The 19261-nt window shown below is 38.3% G+C and overlaps 2 protein-coding genes across 2 annotated transcripts in view; both read right to left on the bottom strand.

Annotated features, from left to right (window-relative positions):
- Positions 1-317: 317 nt before the first annotated feature.
- On the bottom strand, positions 318-3064 carry LOC128556304 (uncharacterized). The gene has a single exon (XM_053540934.1). It carries the CDS (start codon positions 1211-1213, stop codon positions 434-436), a length of 780 nt encoding a protein of 259 aa, XP_053396909.1. The 5' UTR covers positions 1214-3064; the 3' UTR covers positions 318-433.
- Positions 3065-11409: 8345 nt separating this feature from the next.
- LOC123551474 (organic cation transporter protein-like) overlaps positions 11410-19261 on the bottom strand; it is a 49500-nt gene continuing 41648 nt past the window's right edge. The window contains exons 9-10 of the mRNA XM_045340442.2: positions 14347-14528; positions 11410-12995 (exon numbers count right to left, since the gene is read on the bottom strand). Of these exons, the coding sequence (XP_045196377.2) occupies positions 12747-12995; positions 14347-14528 (431 nt within the window). The 3' untranslated portion in view covers positions 11410-12746. The remainder of the gene's footprint in view (positions 12996-14346; positions 14529-19261) is intronic.

Below are 19261 nucleotides of genomic sequence, written 5' to 3' on the forward strand. Positions count from 1 at the left end.
AGAATGTTTGACCAGATCAATACTGTAGAAGAAAGATGCGTGTCTTTGAAATCCACAGTCTTATCAATTTCTGTTCTGAGTTCCTTCAGTTTTGTTTTCCCCAAGTCGTTTCCCCCGCAATGAAGTAATAAGAAATCAGGTTCGTCTCTTACGCGGCACAAGGTTCGTAACTTTGAAAGCAGCTGGGTCAAACACAGACCGCCATAACCTTGCCACCAGATTTCAACTCCATCCAGACCGAGGTTTAGACCGGCCCTGGTGCTTCTTATTGTTATGAATGCTTTTTTAATTAATGACGAGCCCAAACACCAGATAACTTTCCCGGGACCTGAAGGTTGAATATAAATTACATATTACTGAATGAAACGATTCGCAGTCTAAGTTACTGAAAATTATCGTGACAGCGGATTTAGACATGTACAATGCAACGTAACTACCGGATTAGTTTAGGAATCATCCTGGTTGGACTACGTACATAACCTTTGTATGCATCAGACGACCATCTTCCCGCTAATTTTATTTCTTTGTCGGTCATCCCTAGACTTGCCGCGGTAGTAGCCGCTCCTATTCTAAAGGAATGGGACTTAAAACACATATGAGATAGACTTTGAACTGCTAGTGCTTTTGAAAGAACCGCCGAAAATTGGTACCTTGTAAGCGGGCTACCATCAAAATGTACAAAAAATGGACCCTGCATTTTCGGCCTCATAGACAAGAATTCTTTAACATTTTTAACTGGGCATATGTGACCACCTTGAGCAGAAATTTGCAATCTTTCGCCCTTCCCTTCCTGATCAGTTTTCGAAAATCTGAGAGAAACTATCAAAGTTTTACTTTCCTGTATCAAATTGATATCATTAACGCATAACGTGCTACTTAAATTTTGACGCTTCGATGCTGTTAATTCACCAACTCTCAAAAAACCAAAAAATGCCAGCGAATATGCCGCTGAAAAAAGAATTGTTTCATATACGTTCGTACATACGGCTGGAAGTTTTAACAAGATGTTGGATAGCAGACTGGGCGTAATTGGCAGTCTACAATCTGATCTCGTTTTTGACCTTTTGATTCCCTCTAACATTTTAGATATTACGAATTGCTTAGTAACGTCCTCATATCCCAATATTTTACATTGAAATCCTATCGATGCAACATAAATTCTAGCTGTAGAAGCCGATAAACCATGTAAGGATAAACTTGCTATAAACAGCATAATGTGCTCAAGCTGGGGTGGCCAGTCACTGTTTAACCCGTACTCTAAACTGAACTGCCTAAAGCGGTTCAAACCCAGACGGTACGTTGACGAAGTATTCCCCGATATGGAAGCATTTAGAAGTCTTGAAGCTTCGCCGTGGATATCAGCGAAAGAAAATCTTGGGGAATAACTTCCGGGTCGTTGTTTGCTTTTGGCGCCAACTCTCTGAATCTTGACCACTGTTTCCGAGAAAGAGAATCACAAATGCCATTAGCTTTCGATGCAATGTGTTTAGCTTTGAACACAATATTAAATGACATTGATTTTAACACAAAATAACGCACCAGATGCATGACCGCTTTTAATCTGCAAGACTGCTTATTTAAAACTTTCACTAATGCTTCATTGTCAATCCACATTAATACCTTTTTATTCGCGATTCTAGAACCCCACAATGCTTTTGCTAAAACTACAGGTACCATTTCTAGAAAAGTCATATCTTTAAGTATTTATGACTTTGACCACGAAAAAGGCCATGGAAAAAACGCCCAACACCCATCAAGATAGCAAGCACCACCACAATCTGCAGCACCTGCACTGTCAGTGTGCAGATTTAAAACATTGCTATCATGCCAAACATTAGCAGGAATGTGGACGACCCCATTGCAGTTATTCAAAAATGAAACCCAAACACGTAAGTCATTTTTCATGTCCGTCGTGACCCGACGATGATGATGGGGTTTATCTAGCCCAGACATGGCCTCATAGAAGCGACGCAAGAATGCCCTACTTCCGCGTATAGCTTTGCTAAAGAAGCACAATTTCCATGTCAAAGATTGCAACTGCTTACGTGTTACTTTTGATCTGCACAGGAAATTCCGGATTAAGTCAAGAAGCTCTTGTATCTTACTAAACGGAATCCGAATTGTCATTTGGTTCGAATCAAGCTCAAATCCAAGGAAAGTCAAAACCGTAACGGGCCCTACAGACTTTTCCTCTGCTATAGGGATACCTAATTGTAAACATATGTCCTCAAATGCTTTGACCAATGTAAGACAATTGTCAGAACCAGACTTTCCCACAAAAATAAAACCATCCAAGTAATGATCTAATGTTTCCAAACCCGTAACCTCAATTACTAACCAATGCAGGAAAGTTGACACTTTTTCCCATAATGCGTAGGATAGACTCAGACCCATGGGTAAACATTTATCGAAATAATACGTGTTGTCAACTTTCATTCCAAGAAGGTGAAAGTCAGTGGGATTCACTGGCAATAAACGAAATGCAGATTTTATATCACGCTTAGCTAAAAGTGCAGACCTGCCCTGTTTAAAAATCATATCAGCCACTGTGTCAAACGATGTATAGTTTACTGAGCAGAGGTCATAATTGATTCTGTCATTAATACTGCGACCTGATGGATAAGACAGGTGAGTTATTAACCTCCAGCTGCCATCAGCCTTAGGAACTACACCTATCGGGGAAATTCTCAGATTACAAAAAGGGGGATTAGGATGTGGGCCAGAAATGCGTCCTAACTTAACTTCCTTATCTATTTTTTCTTGCAAAGCTAATTTATTTGAATATGCAGACTTCAGATTCTTCGCATCAGAAAAATCTCTAGGACCTGAATACTGAAGCTTGAACCCAAATTTAAACCCATCTACTAAAAGTTTTGCATCAGCTTTGTTAGGATATCTCTTTATAAATTCTTCAAGAGCCTCAACTTTAACTGGAGTTTTTCCAAGGGCCATTAAATTTATTTGTGGATTGGAATGATCCGCGACCGCTGAACTGTGACACGTGACCTCGCTGGCCTTGGGGAACAAAGGCCTGTACTGGTTTTCTTGTAACATCATGGAACTGCTTTCTATTGGGACAGTACCTAGGAGGATGAACAGCGTGACAAGTTATGCAAGTGTGTTTATAAGGACAAATAGGTCGACTGCATTGCCGATAATTAAAGTCATAACACCTGCCAAAATATTGCTTGTTAACCGCTATGTTACTTGAAGACTGCCCATTAGCCATGTACACCAGCCATAACTCATAGTCTATTTTGGCCCAAGACATCGCAGGATTAACCGACATGCGATATCTAAATTGCTGGTCATAATCTTTCCATCCAAAACCCTTATGCCTTCTAGCACCATCCCGGACTGTACTCATATACTTAAGTAACTCCTGCGTTTTTTCGGGATGGGCACATAAGTATATACTAGTGTAAATCAAAAAGGCGTCTGACCAAGATTCAATGTCGTTTATTTTGGTTGACGGCCCGCTAGGTTTTAAAACAAGTTCACCTGTTGTACTGATTGACACCTTGTTATGTTCCGGCTTTATATTTGAATCTAACAAATGTGCTAGCTCAACATATTTTCCGGAAATTATTTTAGACTTTAGGGAATCTGAAACAGCTATCCCCAGTTCAGAATGAATACTAGGTAAAACCTGACCTGGGCTACAGTCGTCAGTTCCTTTTTGCAGACAGTCACCACCCACATCATTTTGCACGAGTTGCTGCACTTATTTATCTTGTTGGGGAATCACCAATGGAGGATCTTGTTGGGGAATCACCAATGGAGGAGCCTCGTCCTGCCTCTGATTCTCCACCTCATTATCTTGATGGGGAATCACCAGTGGAGGCTCGTCCCGCCTCTTTCTTTTGTCCGTTAAACCCAACTCTCCGGCCCGCTTCTCCAGTCTTTCACGACGTTTCATTTTATCTAACGCCAAAATGACGTAAAAGGATTTAAAAAAATATTAAGTTTCTACAAATATCATGATTTTATGAATATAAATTGAAGTAGATTTATTGCAGTAAACGAGCAATTGTTACAAGTAAGTCCATCAACATAAACAAATCATCATCATCATCATCGTTCAACATCATCTCTTAAAATTCCATAAGCCAGTCGTCAATATTCCGATCATATTACAGTTTAATTTGCAGTACAGTATTGCAAAAGTTAACTAATTTAAACAAATAAGCCTCTCATCATCATCCTCAAAAACAACATTATCATCAACATCATCTTAAAAACAAAACAAAACAACATATGCCAGTCATCAGCCGTACGATCATATTGGGTGCCTCTTACTTCCATTGGCGTTTGTATATCGTATTAGTAGAGTCTGAAACCCATTACCACCTTGACTTCCGATGAGCTGGCTACTTTTCACTAAAAGGTTTAAGATTTCTGTGACTAGAATTAACCCTTATCATCATCGACATCATTGAAGTTTATTTAAGAATATTACCTCATCTTCGCTCATCTTAGATGGTTGGTAAATTTTATACCGGATTTGGTATAATAAACTAGATGGTAGATTTCTAGTTTCTAAAATGCTACTGGTATTTTTCTGTTGGTCTAAATCAGCTGTATTATTTATTTTGGTACAACTGGTACAACTGTTAGGGGTACTGTATGAATACCGTCCTATTGTTAAAATTTCGCACCGTTCCTACTTACATACTGCGCGACTGTGACTTCGTGAGAGTGAAGCACAGTGATGGCGGTTCCTAAATCAGGAGGTAACTTTAAATTACAAGTTTATTTGATGATTTTAAGCAACAAGCACAATATGAAAGGATTTTTTGACAATATTTCGTAAGTTAATCACATTTATTATCGATTTTTATCGGATGAAAAGTAGCGTACATAGTTGAATAGCAGAAATCTAACATTCACGACAGAAATAGGCACACAAACTTCGATGAATATTCCGATCGATGTACAGTAAAATAAAATCTGGGAACGAAAACACGCATGTTTGTGTACTTCATATTAAAACAAAACTAATGAATTTACATTAGCAACAAGTGCTATTTTCAACATGAGTGGGGGACATTCATATTACATAGATTATAGCTATTAAATAGGATAATACTAAAATGAAATAATGGTCGTTACAGTATGAAGGAGTAATTTGCCAGGTATGCCTCCGTGATCCACTCGAATGTAGGTAGTCCATATCAGTATATTGTGCAATTTCCCACCCGGTAAAGGCCATTTTCATGGCAGGTATACAAAATTTATTGATGCTTAATTGTAAACAAGAATGTCTGCGGATGAAGTTACGTTATATGCTTCTAAGTTAATGTAGAAGCGGTCGGGTAAAATAAAAGTATATATTTCCTGATGTCTACCTCCGCAATATTGTCGTTTTCATCACGTGTCTCAGCCGCGTGACCATGTTTTCACTGCATTATGGTCAAACCCATATCTTTTTAATTGCCTAAAGACAGATCTTCAAGGCAAAGGTAGTCTAATAAGAAATGAAAGGCAGCAAATGCTGATAAATAATTGTTATGTATTGTTGTTTTTACATAGAAAATAGTTGCGGAAGCATTTAGCACCATGTAGTATAATGCCTAATACTGGAATCCAGATATGACAGATTTGAAACCAAGTACCCGTATCTGTTCTTAAGAATTCGTTGCCTTGCTGTCTGTATCTTCATCCTGTCAAGAACCACACTGGCCATAGCTTTCGCAGAAGCTGTGGTTCCAACGCATTGGCGGTGGAGGAATCGTCGCAGAAGCGATGGAGAAATATGGCCGATTGACTATATTTACGCTTCCATTGGTACTTTTTCTAACGAGTGTTTCACGTTTGACTGAAAACAACCAGTGAGACAGGAGCCCACATGTGTATTCTTCCAGCCACAAACACTTGTTCCGTGCAGTTCTTTGTCATTAATGTAAACACTTCTGTACAGTTTGACGAGGGACTGCCGTTTTTGTAGAATTTATATCATAAATGGTAGAATCTTGTACAAAACAACCCCTGAGCACGTTTGCATCAAAATGTAAGTATGACACTGTCAAGCAAAAACTTTTTCTCCGTAATCGGCGATTTTTCATTGCAAGCATATAAAATGGTCAACCAAAAATCATTCCAACGCAGTGTGCGGTGGGTACAGTTGCAACGCATTACGGTGGATCTTGTTTCTTTAATGTTCGCTATTGACTTTAAATTGGAATAAACAGCATTTTCCCAGAATTTTGATTAGGTAGGGCCATGAAATCACTTTGACATTTGATAGCAGCAGAAACTGAAAGTGTAGAATGAATATGACATCGATTTGCACATCCGTAAATACATAATATCAAGTGACAATATTAATTTTCTAATTTGATCACATGCGACCTCTGCATCGTATGATAAACTAACTTGACTAAATACAATTACTAATATGTAGCATACCTTAACAAAATGCCATTGAGCAGCTGTGTTACTGGAGTTAAGACTTTTTACAAGTAGGCTAATTTACCTCTTCTTCAATAATATCCTTTTATTTTTAGACGTTTACCACAGCATCTTAAAGTGTCAAGGAGAAAGTTTAGATTTTTTTCTTAGTGAAAGATGATATTATTTGATTGCCCTTCGTCCGTCGTCCGTCAGTCGTCTGTCTGTCCGTCGTCTGTCCACAATTTCTTTTGAACACGATAGAGGTCTGATTTTTAACAGATTTTAATTCCTGAAGGAGCCAAAATGTTCACCTTATGAACATGATGGCTATGACATTTTACTTTCGACTTTAACTACATTTACACACAAATTAAGTCACAGTAAGATCTCGGTTCCTATTGGAAACCAGCTAGATTCCATCATATTTTCAAGAGATACAATCTGACTAAAGTACCTGATTTTCTAAACGAAGATCTGAGAACAAACCATTCACATTTGTCTTCTGTATGTTTTGGATTTCCAATATTGCTATTTTTATTTTCGCAAATCTATTTTTATTTGAACCAATCTGAAGACTTGTTCGAATGTCAAAGAGTAAGAAATATTTGCAGTCAGTCCAAGGTACGAACCCGGGACCCTCGCTAACAGAGCAAGTGCTCTACCGACTGAGCTAACCGGCTATCCGACCTCTTACGACATAAGAATTGTAGATATCAAAAACCAAGGCTTGCAGAATGTTGTAACTTAGCTTTTGATTGGCTTACGGAAGGGTCGTCAGAACGAGTTTATCAATAGCTCGTGTTCAGATTCTAAGCGTAGCGTAATAGGATATGTACTTTAGTCAGATTGCAAGAGATACTACCCCTGAAAGAGGAAAAATTTCTATTCTGGCCCTCTCAGTCATATATAAGGTTTCATTTATGCTTGGATTTGATACATACTTGCATATGTATGTCCAATCACATGATCGCGCTACGGGATTTAAATCTGAGCCCGAATGTGAAAGTGGAAACGTAAACAAAAATAATCAATCAGGGCGTAAGTTTATTACTCAATATATTGTGTTAATATCATGTACATCGTTCGAAACCTATTTGAAAGTGCTAGCCCCGGTACTACAATTGTCCCGCCAAAACCTTCTCGTTTTAACACTATTCCTTTCGACCACTTTCGACAGTGTGCGCTCAATGTGCAAGTCAACTGAACAGGAATAGCATTAAAACAAAAAGCCTTTGGTGGGGAAACCGTGGGGATAGCTCTTTCAAATAGGTTTCGAATCATATGCACGATATAAACACTATAGATTAAAAAAATTACGCCCTGATTTTCAATTTTTGTTTACCTTTGTACTTTCACTTTCGAGCTCAAAATGACGTAGCGCGATCACATGATTAGACACACTGTGCATGGAATTTTTATCTTAATAATCTCTAGGTCAAGTTCGAAACTTTGTTATGTGGGGTCAAAAACTAGGTTACCAGGTCAAATGAAAAGAAAAACCTGTTAACGCCATATGCCACATTCATAGCCTTATCTTCAGTAATGTTTATCTTGATGATTCTAAGTTTAAGTTTAACATTGAAAGATAAATGGAGAAACAGAGTACAAATCACTAACAACGGACAAGCAGAAAGAAATGTTACAATAAATGAAAGACAAAAACTCCATTTTCCTCTGAAAACTGTCACAGCGCCAATCAAACATATTAAGAGACCTTTAACTCCTTGTTCTAGTGCCAAGAGGACGACAAGGAATCAAGAAAAACTCATTTCAGTTATTCTTATTATAAAAACTGAAGAAAAATTGTAGCTGGGAACATACTTAAATATGCTAAAACATGATTACAATCTTATAAAAATGACAAATGGTTGCAGCATGTGCAGTGTGTTGGAGAATACTCCCCCGCCCCCACTCCAATGCAAACCCGAATTCAATATTATGTGGCCACAACAAAGGGACAGCAGAAACCCTGTCAGTTTGTATATTAGATAAGCTGGTCTGTTCTATGATGTCGTATGTGGTAAGCATTTAATCAAACAATCGAAATTGTCAGTTGATATTTTGTATATAATAAGGGAAAAGGAAAATGAAGAAAACCTTCATACTTTAATACCAATAATCATAATTGGGGGTGTATTTAGTACGAAAGAACATGGCTTTATTATTTGGCAGTTGATTTAGTAAAATAATTATGGTTTAAAATAAAGATTTTCGTGTGTGCATTCAACAGAACTGAAGTGCAAATCAATAGTATATGATTAGTTTACTAAACATTAAGTTTCTGTTGCTGATGTCAAAGTGATTTCATGGACCTACCCCTATCAAAATCCCAGGAAAATGCGGTTTACTTAAGTTAAAAGTCCAGAACGAACATTAAAGGAACAAGATCCACCGTAATGCGTTGCAATTGTACCCACCGCACACAGCGTTGGAATGATTTTTGGTCGATTTTTTCATATGCGTGTAATGAAAATTCACCTGTTACGGAGAAATAGTTTTTGCTTGACAGGGCCGTACTTACGATTTGCTGCAAACGTGCTCAGGGGTCGTTTTGTACAAGATTTTACCATTTTTAATGCGAATTCTGCAAAAACGGCAGTCCCTCGTCAAACTGTACAGAAGTGTTTACATTAATGACAAAGAATTGCACGGAACAAGTGTTTCTGGTTAGAAGAGTACACATGTGGGCTCCTGTCTCACTGGTTGTTTTCAGTCAAACGTGAAAAGGTCATTAGAAAACGTACCGATAACAGCATAAATGTAGTCAGTCGGCCATATTTCTCCATCGCTTCTGCGACGAATCCTCCACCGCCGCTGCATTGGAACCACCGCTTCTGCGAAATCTATGGCCAGTGTGAGAGCCATGGTCCCCAAGCGAGCCGTCTCAACACAACATGAAATTGAATGTATGTATTTAACACATTATGTTTCTCTATAATATTTTATTTAGAATATATATGTTTGCAAAGAGTGAATCAGTAAAATTCAGGTAGAATGTTTAGACACTTCCTAACGGACTCTGTTCAGTAGATGAAAAATTGGAACCATTTTCTTCCTCTGGAAATAGAACAAAGGAAATGCTAAAAGCTGGACCTTTATGACGTCAGCATTAGCATCAAAGTATCTGCAACAATCACCAGTCCACAACAATAAAATATAAGCGTTCTGTATTGTTGTACTGCAAGAAGTTTAATTCACATGCAAAAAAAAAAAGAAAAACTGTTCTTTGTTTAATTTAAAGCTAAAAGCTTCTAATAGCTAGTCGCAGAGTAAGTTAACATTTTAAGAAAAACAGCCAGACGTAGAATAAGTTATCAGCAACTGAGACAGAGTGGACCAAAAGAAGCTAAAGTCAGAGTAAAATATCAGCAACTGAGACTGAGTGGACCAGATAGCTAGAAGCAATGTACATTGACAGCAACTGAGACTGAGTGGATCAAATAGCTAGAGGCAATGTACATTGACAGCAACTGACACTGAGTGGACCAAAACAAGCTAAAGTCAGAGTAAAATATCAGCAACTGAGACTGAGTGGACCAGATAGCTACTGGCAATGTACATTGACAGCAACTGAGACTGAGTGGATCAAATAGCTAGACGCAATGTACATTGACAGCAACTGACACTGAGTGGACCAAATAGCTAGAGGGAATGCACATTGACAGCAACTGAGACTGAGTGGACCAAAACAAGCTAAAGTCAGAGTAAAATATCAGCAACTGAGACTGAGTGGACCAAATAGCTACTGGCAATGTACATTGGCAGCAACTGAGACTGAGTGGATCAAATAGCTAGAGGCAATGTACATTGGCAGCAACTGAGACTGAGTGGATCAAATAGCTAGAGGAAATGTACATTGACAGCAACGGAGACTGAGTGGACCAAATAGCTACAGGCAATGTACATTGAAAGCAACTAAGACTGAGTGGACCAAATAGCTAGAGGCAATGTACATTGACAGCAACTGAGACTGAGTGGACAAAAACAAGCTAAAGTCGAGTAAAATATCAGCAACTGAAACTGAGTGGACCAAATAGCTACAGGCAATGTACACTGACAGCAACTGAGACTGAGTGGACCAAATAGCTAGAGGCAATGTACACTGACAGCAACTGACACTGAGTGGACCAAATAGCTAGAGGCAATGTACATTGACAGCAAGTGACACTGAGTGGACCAAATAGCTACAGGCAATGTACACTGACAGCAACTGAGACTGAGTGGACCAAATAGCTAGAGGCAATGTACATTGACAGCAACTGACACTGAGTGGACCAAATAGCTAGAGACAATGTACATTGACACCAACTGAGACTGAGTGGACCAAATAGCTAGAGACAATGTACATTGACAGCAACTGACACTGAGTGGACCAAATAGCTAGAGATACAATGTACATTGACAGCAACTGACACTGAGTGGACCAAATAGCTAGAGATACAATGTACATTGACAGCAACTGACACTGAGTGGACCAAATAGCTAGAGGCAATGTACATTGACAGCAACTGACACTGAGTGGCCCAAATAGCTAGAGGCAATGTACATTGACAGCAACTGACACTGAGTGGACCAAATACATAGAGGCAATGTACATTGACAGCAACTGACACTGAGTGGACCAAATAGCTAGAGGCAATGTACATTGACAGCAACTGAGACTGAGTGGACCAAATAGCTAGAGGCAATGTACATTGACAGCAACTGAGACTGAGTGGACCAAATAGATAGAGACAATGTTCATTGACAGCAACTGACACTGAGTGGACCAAATAGCTAGAGACAATGTACATTGACAGCAGCTGACACTGAGTGGACCAAATAGATAGAGGCAATGTACATTGACAGCAACTGACACTGAGTGGACCAAATAGCTAGAGGCAATGCACATTGACAGCAACTGACACTGAGTGGACCAAATAGCTAGAGACAATGAGTGGACCAAATAGCTAGAGACAATGTACATTGACAGCAACTGACACTGAGTGGACCAAATAGCTAGAGGCAATGCACATTGACAGCAACTGAGACTGAATGGACCAAATAGCTAGAGGCAATGTACAATGACAGTAACTGAGACTGAGAGGACAAAATAGATAGAGGCAGTGTACATTGACAGCAACTGAGACTGAGTGGACCAAATAGCTAGAGACAATGTACATTGACAGCAACTGACACTGAGTGGACCAAATATATAGAGGCAATGTACATTGACAGCAAGTGACACTGAGTGGACCAAATAGCTAGAGACAATGTATATTGATAACAACTGAGACTGAGTGGACCAAATAGCTAGAGGAATGTACATTGACAGCAACTGAGACTGAGTGGACCAAATATATAGAGGCAATGTACATTGACAGCAAGTGCTACTGAGTGGACCAAATAGCTAGAGACAATGTACATTGACAGCAACTGACACTGAGTGAACCAAATAGCTAGAGGCAATGTACATTGACAGCAAGTGACATTGAGTGGACCAAATAGCTAGAGGCAATGTACATTGACAGCAACTGAGACCGAGTGGACCAAATAGCTAGAGACAATGTACAATGACAGTAACTGAGACTGAGAGGACCAAATAGCTAGAGGCAGTGTACATTGACAGCAACTGAGACTGAGTGGACCAAATAGCTAGAGGAATGTACATTGACAGCAACTGAGACTGAGTGGACCAAATAGCTAGAGACAATGTACAATGACAGTAACTGAGACTGAGAGGACCAAATAGCTAGAGGCAGTGTACATTGAGAGCAACTGAGACTGAGTGGACCAAATAGCTAGAGGAATGTACATTGACAGCAACTGAGACTGAGTGGACCAAAACAAGCTAAAGTCAGAGTAAAATATCAGCAACTGAGACTGAGTGGACCAAATAGGCAATGTACAATGACAGCTAAAAGCAGAGTAAGTTTGCACTATTGAGACTAATTCTGACGAATAGCTAGACGCAGATTTTATTAACAGAAATTGAGACAGAGCTGACCGAATAGTTGGAAGCAGAGTAAGTTAACAGCTACTGCGACTGAGTTGACCGGTTAGTGAGAAGCAGAGTAAGTTAACAACAAGTGAGATTGAGTAAGGTAAATAGTTAAAAGCAGAGTAAATAAAACTGTTCAGACTGAGAATGCAGACAGACCCTAAGTAAAATTAACAACATTCGACACAAAGCGGACAAAATAGTTTAATTAAAGCAGAGTAAGTTAACAGCAGTTTGAACTGAGAAGGCAGAATAAGTTAACAACAATTGATACTATCTTAGCAAAACCGTTTTAGGAAGAGTAACGTAACAACTACTGCGACTGAGTATACCATATAGGCAGAGGCAGACTGAGAGTGAGTGGATCAAAAAGCTAAATTAAAGGCAGAGTAAACAGAGTGAGTTTACAGTTAAACTGTAAAGTGTGAGCCAGATAGCTAAACGCAGAGTAAAATAACAGCTCGTTATACCTTCCAAACTTTTCCCCGTCTTCTACAGTTTCAGGAAGATCTCTATTCAGTGTCTCTGGTAACCATAGTGATGTTATTCCTGATATCAACGATACGGCACCAAATATTATTAGAGGTAAGGCTTCTCCCATTGCGCCGCTTATTGACTCACCCTGAACAAACAATGACATGAACTTAGTCAATAGTTAACGTAACACTAGAAAATACAATTTCTTGTATCGTTTACTTTTAAAATTAAATTTTCTACTTGCATAATAACTAAATAAATGTAAAGTAAAGAATTATGAGCACCCACTTCTAAAGTTCGAAGAGATAACTTCTGATATTGTAAAATATGTCCATTAAATTAAAATTGTACTAAATAAACTAGGTCAAACTCCTGAATACCTGAAACGGATCCAATATCATAGGCAATGCAAAGTAATATTTAAAAAGAGACCAGTCATCAAAATGAGGAAATAAACTTTCCTCTTACTGCAAGTGACTGTTTGATAGAAGCCACTTTTAGGATTGCAAAACTGCATTTTTATGCTTTAAACATGGTCAGTGATGTTAGGAATCAACTTACTGATGCTCTAAAGGCATAACCCCCTTATTTGTATTAATTTTTGACACAAAAATAATTTCCGAAAAGTCCAACATAATAAAAAATATTCTAAAAAGAAATTACCGACCTACCTACCCTAATTTTTTTAGCATGTTACCGGAAACAAACATTTTTTACGCCTTATTTATAGTCGCTGCCACTACAGAACAGCCAAAAAAGAGCCGGCGTTAAATCTTTATTCGTCCAATAATCAAATTAGAGTAATTTAAAATATCCTTAAATCCAGTAAGATGACAAAGTCGTGTCGATTCATTTTTTATCTTTACCGTCAGAAAACGTTGAGCTATAACTGAATGTTCTTTTTGATTTTTTACCCATTTTGCAAGATTCTTTGAATGTCGCCATTTTGTTAATGTTCTGTAAATAAAGTCAGATAGTGCGTGCAGTCTCGCGGGAAAGGTTGTCATTTATATTATTGTACCAATGTTTTTATACAAAAATAAACATTTCTTTCTTTCTATACAAAATACAAAGTAAATGTAAATATAGTCCGGTAAAACCTACTGTTACTGTAAGGAACGCAAAGAGTCATCATAGTTACAAAAAGCCTGCCGTTACTGTGATGGACACACATGAATAGTCAGATAAAGTCTCCTGTAGCTTTGATAGACAGAAACATGCACGAATAGTCAGAAATAACCTACTGTTTCTTTGACAGACGAACAGACGCATAAACAGTCAGATATATTCCGCTATTACTGTGATGGACACAAGAGATAAGATAGAAAAGGTGGAAAACCACAGGCCGCCCAACACGACATAAACGATAATGTTGCAGGCTCGGTTTGATTGAGCCTGTAGCCTGCGATCTTACGGACAAATAAAGCTAACAGTTACATCGAACAGTCAGATAAAGTCTACAGTTACTGCATATGAACTAATGAATATTGTCGTACCAAGATGACAATGTAAGGTGCAATCATTGTCCCTGCCCTGGCAAACACTGAGGCTCCACCCATTCCAGCATTACGTACAACAGTTGGAAACAGTTCCACACTGTGTATATAAACAATAGAGAAGGCTGCAGTTACACATAGTCTACCAATCAGTGCCAGTACTAGCGTTATCACTTCAGAACCTATAATGTATAACACAGGCTTAGTGTATATAAAATACAAATGAGGCTGCACTCACACATAGCCAACCAATCAGAGCCAGCACTAGATTTACTTCGTCAGAATAACACACGCATAGTGTATATATTAAAACTATAGAAAATGCTACACTCATACAAAATCTACAAATTAAGACCAGATATTGAGTTATCACTTCAGAACCTATAATGTAAGACAGGCATAGTGTATACAAACTGCTGTATAAAGAAGACTGCAGTCATACAGAATCTACCAATCAGAGCCAGATATAGTGTTATCACTTCAGACCCTATAAAGTACAATACAGGCTTAGTGTATAAAACCTACAGAAAACACTCCACTCATAAACAGCCTACCAATATAGACCCTCGCTGTTTATTAAGCTGTGAATGCAATTTAAAATGTAGCCCATTCCTGGTTATGGGTATGATTAGTTATGTAAATAAATGCAAGTAACAGAACCTACAATGAATAAGACAGTTTTAGTGTAAACAAACTACAGAGAAGTCTCTATTCATAAACAGTCTCTCAATCGGAGCCGCCACTAACGTTATCACTTCTGAACTTACAATCTATAACGCAGCTGAAGTGTATATAGACTCTGTCAATCAGAGCAAGCAATAGCATTATAATGTCAGAACCTACAATATATTACACAGCCTTAGTGTATACAGACTATAGTGAAGGCCGCCCTCACATACAGTCTGCCAATCAGAGCCGACATTAGCGTTATAATATCAGAACCTACAATATATTACACAGCCTTTGTGTATACAGACTATAGTGAAGGCCGCCCTCACATACAGTCTGCCAATCAGAGCCGACATTAGCGTTATAATGCCAGAACCTACAATATATTACACAGCCTTTGTGTATATAGACTATAGAGAAGGCTGTCCCCACATACAGTCTGCCAATCAGAGCCGACATTAGCGTTATAATATCAGAACCTACAATATATTACACAGCCTTTGTGTATATAGACTATAGTGAGGCCGCCCTCACATACAGTCTGCCAGTCAGAGCCGACATTAGCGTTATAATGTCAGAAGCTACATTCTTGCATACCAGACTGGGATTTCTGGTGATTTCACCGGTGCTGGAAAACTCCATCTTACACACCCCGGGGTGTAAGATGACTCTTGTGCTGTAAATGACGTATAACGAACTATATATGTACAGAAGATTTGTGTAGTAATAATAATGTATTACGTAAAACGGGATAAAAATAAAATACCTTGATAGTTTCTCTTTGTTCCTAACATATTTCTCGATTCAAAAAACGTCAATTTACGGAAATAACATAACGTTTCAATGCAGATGATAAAACAAAACTGGAACTATTACGTTGTTTTCGACTTTGTAACGTCATGACGTACTTCCGAGGCTGTTTACACACGTAAAGTTCCCGCGCTTTGTTCGTACGCTACTATAAGGAAAAAGTGCTATAAGAAAATAATTTGTTTGAATTTATTTTTACTATTATTTTTTAAATATGGCATGCAAGAAAAAGATTCAATCACTGGCTGTAGGTGCAGATGGGAATATCTGGCTCTCGGGTAACTGTTAACGCGGTAACTCGGCAGGAGCCTCGTTACCGCTTTAACAGTTACCCTCGAGCCAGATATTCCCATCTGCACCTACAACTAGTGAAAGAATCTTATAATATATTACACAGCCTTTGTGTATATAGACTATAGAGAAGGCTGCCCCCACATACATTCTGTCAATCAGAGCCGACACTAATGAGAGCCCAACCCAAGCGTTATCACTTTAGGGCCTACAAGATCTATACAGGCTTGGTGTACGTAATGCTACAGAGAGGATTCCGCTCACAGTCTACCAATGAGAGCCAGCACAAGCGTTATCAGTTCTAAACCTACAATGTATAATAAACTATAGAGATTGACTTTATTTGTTTGTTTGTTGTGTAAGATGTAGTTATGCTTCATCGACTGAGCTTCGAAAATAGTATTCTCACGAGTGGCGAAGCCGCGATGGAGAATACTATTTTCGGAGGTCACGAGATGAAATTAAATTCATCTTACACAAAATAAAAACAAATTTTCATTTATTTTATACTTTTCTGCGATAAATGACAAAATACTGGCATTTTTCATTTTGTCCAATTCAATGTTTCCTTCTTGTAGCAACAATTTTTTTGTCAGAAATATTTTCTACAAACAATCAGGATTAAATCGTCTTTATGTTTAATATGACAGTTATTAGAGCTGTAAAACTGGAACCATCGCAACGACTTTTAAAAACTTTCTTATTGCATAACAGCGGAAACAAGTATTCCGTATTGGCATACAAACACTAAATAGAAAAATGTTGCGAAAATATGGTAGTCACATAATGGCGGATTCAAATAGTCCTCAGATTTTTGCGCTGTAGAGCTTGATTTTCCTTATTTTCTTTGCAATTTTTTTTTTTTTGCTAAGATCACATGACAGATCTATGCTTGACATGTAGGTAGCATTTTCATAATGAAATAATAACATGACAGAATATGTCATGAAAAGTTAGATCATACTCCACCACTACAAGTTGGGGTCTCATTTATTAGCTGATTTTGCAGTTTGTGTGTTTGATTGAGCATCAAACATGACCCCCACTTTTCTTTTGATTTTTATTCAGCACTCACAATATTCTTCAAGAAAATGTAAGTTACAGACATCCTGATGTGTGCTGCGGTCATTGGAAATATGTCAATTTATAAAGAATAAAGAAGAACAGCTATTTAGTGTGTTGTAACCTATTGGAACAAACTACATGTATGCAAATCGAGGAAAGAAAATTCGTGTCATTTCGGAAACAAACACATTATTTATTTTAATTCATAGCAAAGTTAAAGTGCTATTGTTAATTTTGCATAATCCTGTAAAAGGAATCTTTTTCTTGTTTCTATTGACAAGAGCATATGCGGATAATGTTTCAATTAAAGTGTAGTTGGGATCGGACAGCAAAAGAAATTTGACTGCTGCCGACATATGCACTGAATAAGAAAAAGGGATATTTGCTTAATTAATATACTGTCCTTGTGATTTATTAATTCCATGAGTTTTGCTGGGCATAATTGTGCCCAACAATCTTCAAATTTAGTGCAAGAAGACTTACAGTACAGACCCTTTCAATCGGATACAACTACTGGTAAGTCCAAACCGTACTAAACAATTTTTTGTCGTTTCTGTTAATACACGGCGCATAGTAAAGCGGAAACTTAAACCTTAGGAAGCCTTAACTTCAATATGAATTTTATTTGCACGCTTAGAACTATTCAGCGACAGTGTTTGATGCACCCTGAGGGGAAATTGTTTAACGTAGTCCCAACTGGAGTACAGTGAAAAATATATTTGATATTTTTCAATCTGAAATTATCAAATATATTTTCCACTTATATCTCAGTAAAGCATAAAGTAAACGGATCTATTCACACACAGCCGGCCAATGAGAGCCAGCACAAGCTTCATCACTTCAAAACTTACAATGTATGACACAGACTTAGTGTATTTGATATATAGAGAAGGCTGCACTCACACACAGTCTACCAATGAGAGCCTGCCTTAGAACCTACAATGTATACCACAAGCTTGTACAGCTGGGTGAATTTTGTACATACATTTTGATGGTTATGTGGCATGCCACGCTAATAGTTTTAGTCAAATGGCATGCATGAATAATCTTAGTTAGTTCGCACCGATATCCATATTTATTAAAAGAATGTGTAAAGCTTAAAATCATAAAAATCCTCAGTTTAATCGAAATATCTTTACAATTTACATGAATAGTATGTTGCGGTACGAACTTTAGGTGACAATATTTGCCAGACAGCTGGTATGCTTAGTAAGAGTAAGAGCACTCTCCCTGTAACAGAGTGGTTCCAGGTTCGAGCCCCGGCCTGAATGCACAACACTCTCATCCTTGACATTTAGCGTGCAACATGGGGCCGTGGCATGTTTGCTTGGTCCGTCTTGCGACGCATGCAATATTATATACCTCCGGAATTTGAGGACGTAGTTCCTGTTAGTAAGGGAGTGTCATTGAACGGACTTAGTCATATTTGGTGAGAATATGTGTTAGGCAGTCGGTAAGCTCAATCGGTACAGCACTCGCCCTGCCAGCGAGGGTTCCCGGGTTCGAGCCCCGGACTGACTGTACATTTTTCTCATATATAACCGAGGCGGAGTCGAGGCTGACAGTTTTTCTCCAAATGTTGACAGTTATATTAATAATTTTACTGTCCCAGGAAAAGCAATGCGATACTGGAAAAAATAGAAAGAAAAATCATGTATGCAGAAACTTGACATATTATCTGTGACACTGTTTTAGATAGGGAACTAACTGGGTTCAGTCAGTTAAAGACATATATATCGATATTAGGCCACCTTGTATAAAGAAAAAAACTTGCATATTGTGAAAAACTCCCGGTATCTCTGACAGTAAAAACGAAGCCAAGTATGTATAGGGACAGTAAGAATATCTAACATTTGTTACATCTGTATGGGGAGATTTGTATTAGCAATAAAAATAGTGTACATAATAAAATATCATCCTTCAGTCACCCTATCTTACTGACCTACGTCGTGCCTCCTTCGATCACCCTGTCTTACTGACCTACGTCGTGCCTCCTTCGACCACCCTGTCTTACTGACCTACGTCGTGCCTCCTTCGACCACCCTGTCTTACTGACCTACGTCGGGCCTCCTTCAACCAC

This window comes from Mercenaria mercenaria, chromosome 4 (assembly GCF_021730395.1).
Source record: "Mercenaria mercenaria strain notata chromosome 4, MADL_Memer_1, whole genome shotgun sequence".
Taxonomy (NCBI): Eukaryota; Metazoa; Mollusca; class Bivalvia; order Venerida; family Veneridae; genus Mercenaria; species Mercenaria mercenaria.

Excerpts from the sequence above, each read along its gene's own strand:
- LOC128556304 (XM_053540934.1), bottom strand. The coding sequence starts at position 1,213 with ATGCTGTTTATAGCAAGTTTATCCTTACATGGTTTATCGGCTTCTACA.